Here is a 3,198-nt window from a genome sequence, read left to right as displayed (position 1 = left end):
CTTGGATAGATAAAGTAATTGGGTTTGAATCAGTCAACAGTAATCATAAGTCTTCGTGGGAACGATACTCTACTCACTACTCTATTACTTGACGATCACGTGCACTTGCGTGAGTGTTTTGGTCGCAACAAGTTTTTGGCGCCGTTGCCGGGGACTTAGAAATTAGCTACTTGACTGAATTGAGCTTTTATTATTTATTTATTCGAGTTTTAACCTTTAGTTCACTTTGATTTTGCTAATACAGGATTTTCTATTGAATGCGAAGAAGTAGAAGCGCAAACAATCTCCTTCCTCTCGATCCCGAAATTGAACGAACACTTCATAGATTGAGGAGGGAGGTGGACGCCAGAACCAAAATTGAAAGAGAGTTGGACATGGTAGTTCAACCACAGCCAATTGAGATAGCGGGTAATGAGGAACGCGCGGTGATTGAAGCTGCAAGGCCCAGTCTGGCTAATATGACTCAGGCTATCGTGAAGCCTGATATCACTGGGCACTTTGAGCTGAAACAATACATGGTGCAGCTGATCCAGTCCACAGGGCAATTTGTGGGCCTACCTCATGAAGACCCGCAGAGGCATATTCAGAATTTTCTAAAAATTACGAATACTTACAACTATCCGAATGTTTCCAAGGACTATGTCAGGCTGACACTTTTCCCCTTTTCTGTGCTCGGGGAAGCTAAGGAGTGGTTGAATAAGGAGCCAGCTAATTCAATCCGCACTTGGGATGATTTGGCAAGGAAATTCTTAATCAAGTTTTTCCCCCACCAAGAAAACAAAGATGTTGAGGAGTCAAATTCTTGGGTTCGAACAACAAGCTAGCGAGACACTTCGTCAAGCATGGGAAAGGTACAAGAAGTTGCTCAGAGATTGTCCTCACCATTGCCAGACGGATGAGGTATTGGGTCACGCTTTTGTATCTGGGCTAGATGATGCTTCAAAGATAAATCTAGATTCAGCTTGTGGGGGTAGCTGCATGGCCAAACTGTACAGTGAAATCCAACTCTTGCTGAATACTTTCACTGCTAATGATAATAACTGGCAAGGTGATGGTGACTCACGAAAGGCAGTTAAGCAAAAATCAGATGGGTTACTTGAGCTCGACGAGGTGTCAGCAATGAGAGCCGGAATTGCAAAGCTGGCCAATCAGATGACTAGGATAACAATGCAACAGCCACAACCAATGCAACAGGTACAACAGATGACTATTTGCTGCGAACTGTGTAGCGACAGTCATATGAGTGATATGTGCCCCACGAATCCAGAATCCATCTATTATGTGGGGCAACAAAATAGGGGTCCACCGAACCAGCATGCACAATACGGGAATACTTACAATCCAAATTGGAGGAATCATCCCAACTTCTCATGGGGTGGAAATCAGCAGAATCAGAATCAGTATAGACCCCAGGGGGGTTTCCATCAGCCTCAGAGACCACCCCAACAAATGGAAGAGAGCACAAATGATTTACTAAAGAAGTTGTTGACTGACAATCAGCAGCTCAGGACCGACTTCAAAAATCTTGAGAGGCAGATGGGGCAGTTAGCAACAAATCAAAATACTAAACCTGTAGGCGCTCTCCCCAGTGACACAGAAAAGAATCCGCAAGTGAATGCAGTTACACTTAGAAACGGGAGGGAGCTTGAGGAAGTGCCAAAGAAAAAGAAACATAAGTCCGTACCTGAGGGGGAGTTGATCCCTAAAGTGACAAACGAGCCAGAGAAGACTGCTGAAATTCCAGAGCCAGTGGAGGCCCCAAGGCCACCACCACCTTTTCCCCAAAGATTGCAGAAAAAGAATGATGATCGCATGTTCAGCAAATTTCTCTCCATGTTGAGCCAAGTGCAATTGAATATTCCACTTGTTGATGTGCTTCGTGAAATTCCAAAGTATGCTAAGTACATAAAAGATATAGTGGCTCACAAGAGAAGATTAACTGAATTTGAGACAGTTGCACTTACTGAGGAGTGCACTTCTAGGGTCCAAAATAAGCTCCCTCAAAAGCTAAAAGATCCTGGCAGCTTTACGATTCCTGTGCGCATTGGTAATATTGATGTGGGTCGTGCTCTTTGTGATTTGGGGGCAAGCATAAATTTGATGCCCCTATCGTTGTTCAGGCAATTGGGTCTGGGAACTCCAAGGCCAACTACTGTGATGTTGCAGCTGGCTGACAGATCGATAGCACACCATGAGGGGGTGATTGAAGATGTGTTGCTGCAAATTGGGAAATTTATCTTCCCTGCTGATTTCATTATCCTCGATTATGAGGCTGATGAACTGGTCCCAATCATATTGGGGCGACCTCTCTTGGCTACTGGTGACGCAGTTATCAAAGTGAGAGAGGGAAAGATGATCTTGAGGGTAGATGACGAGGAAGCAGTTTTCAATGTCTACAAAGCAATCCAACTTCCCCGTCACTATGAGGAGCTTTCCATGATATCTGTTGTTGAGGCTGATGAGCAAATTCGTGATCCAAGTGTATATCTAGACGATTCTCTAGAGAAAGCACTTATGTTGTTTGATAGCCTGGGGAATGATGAAGAGGTCGAGGAGATGAAGCACATCTTTGATACATCTTGTGCATACATGCAGGGGATACACCCCTTTGAACCCTTGAACAGGCCAGAGGGACCTCCTCCAAAGCCGTCAATTGAGGAAGCCCCGAACTTGGAGCTTAAACCTCTCCCATCTCACCTGCAATATGCTTATTTGGGAGACTCTGACACTTTACCTGTTATTGTTTCCTCTGACTTGTCTAAATTGCAGGAAGAAAAGCTGTTGAGAGTGCTACGTGAACACAAGCGAGCAATTGGATGGACGATGTCTGACATAAAGGGCATTAGTCCAGCCTTTTGCATGCACAAAATCCTCATGGAGGACGGACACAAGCCCAGTGTAGAGCAACAACGACGACTCAATCCAATCATGAAAAAGGTGGTAAGAAAAGAAGTGATTAAGTGGCTTGATGCAGGTATTGTATTTCCTATCTCAGACAGTAAATGGGTAAGTCCCGTCCAATGTGTACCCAAGAAAGGGGGGATGATTGTAGTAGTTAATGAGAATAATGACTTAATCCCTACAAGAACTGTCACCGGGTGGAGAATTTGCATTGACCATAGAAAATTGAACAATGCCACCCGGAAGGACCACTTCCCCCTCCCCTTTATTGACCAAATGCTTGATAGATTAGCTGGC

The 3,198-nt window shown here is 44.5% G+C and overlaps 1 protein-coding gene across 1 annotated transcript; it reads left to right on the top strand.

The window, feature by feature from the left end:
• On the top strand, positions 375-2,174 carry LOC109227967. The gene is made up of 6 exons (XM_019393156.1): positions 375-473; positions 525-806; positions 892-1,194; positions 1,390-1,892; positions 1,983-2,037; positions 2,121-2,174. Exons 1-6 carry the CDS (start codon positions 375-377, stop codon positions 2,172-2,174), a joined length of 1,296 nt encoding a protein of 431 aa, XP_019248701.1.

The sequence above is a fragment of the Nicotiana attenuata genome, chromosome 6, assembly GCF_001879085.1.
Source record: "Nicotiana attenuata strain UT chromosome 6, NIATTr2, whole genome shotgun sequence".
Taxonomy (NCBI): domain Eukaryota; kingdom Viridiplantae; phylum Streptophyta; class Magnoliopsida; order Solanales; family Solanaceae; genus Nicotiana; species Nicotiana attenuata.
Note: the sequence above shows the minus strand (reverse complement) of the source record. Positions and strands in the feature narration are given on the sequence as shown.

Coding starts and splice junctions, on each gene's coding strand:
- LOC109227967 (XM_019393156.1), top strand. CDS start 375: ATGGTAGTTCAACCACAGCCAATTGAGATAGCGGGTAATGAGGAACGC. Junction 1,893..1,982: donor GTGCTTCGTGAAATTCCAAA/GTATGCTAAGTA, acceptor GTGCACTTCTAG/GGTCCAAAATAAGCTCCCTC. Junction 2,038..2,120: donor CTGGCAGCTTTACGATTCCT/GTGCGCATTGGT, acceptor ATCGTTGTTCAG/GCAATTGGGTCTGGGAACTC.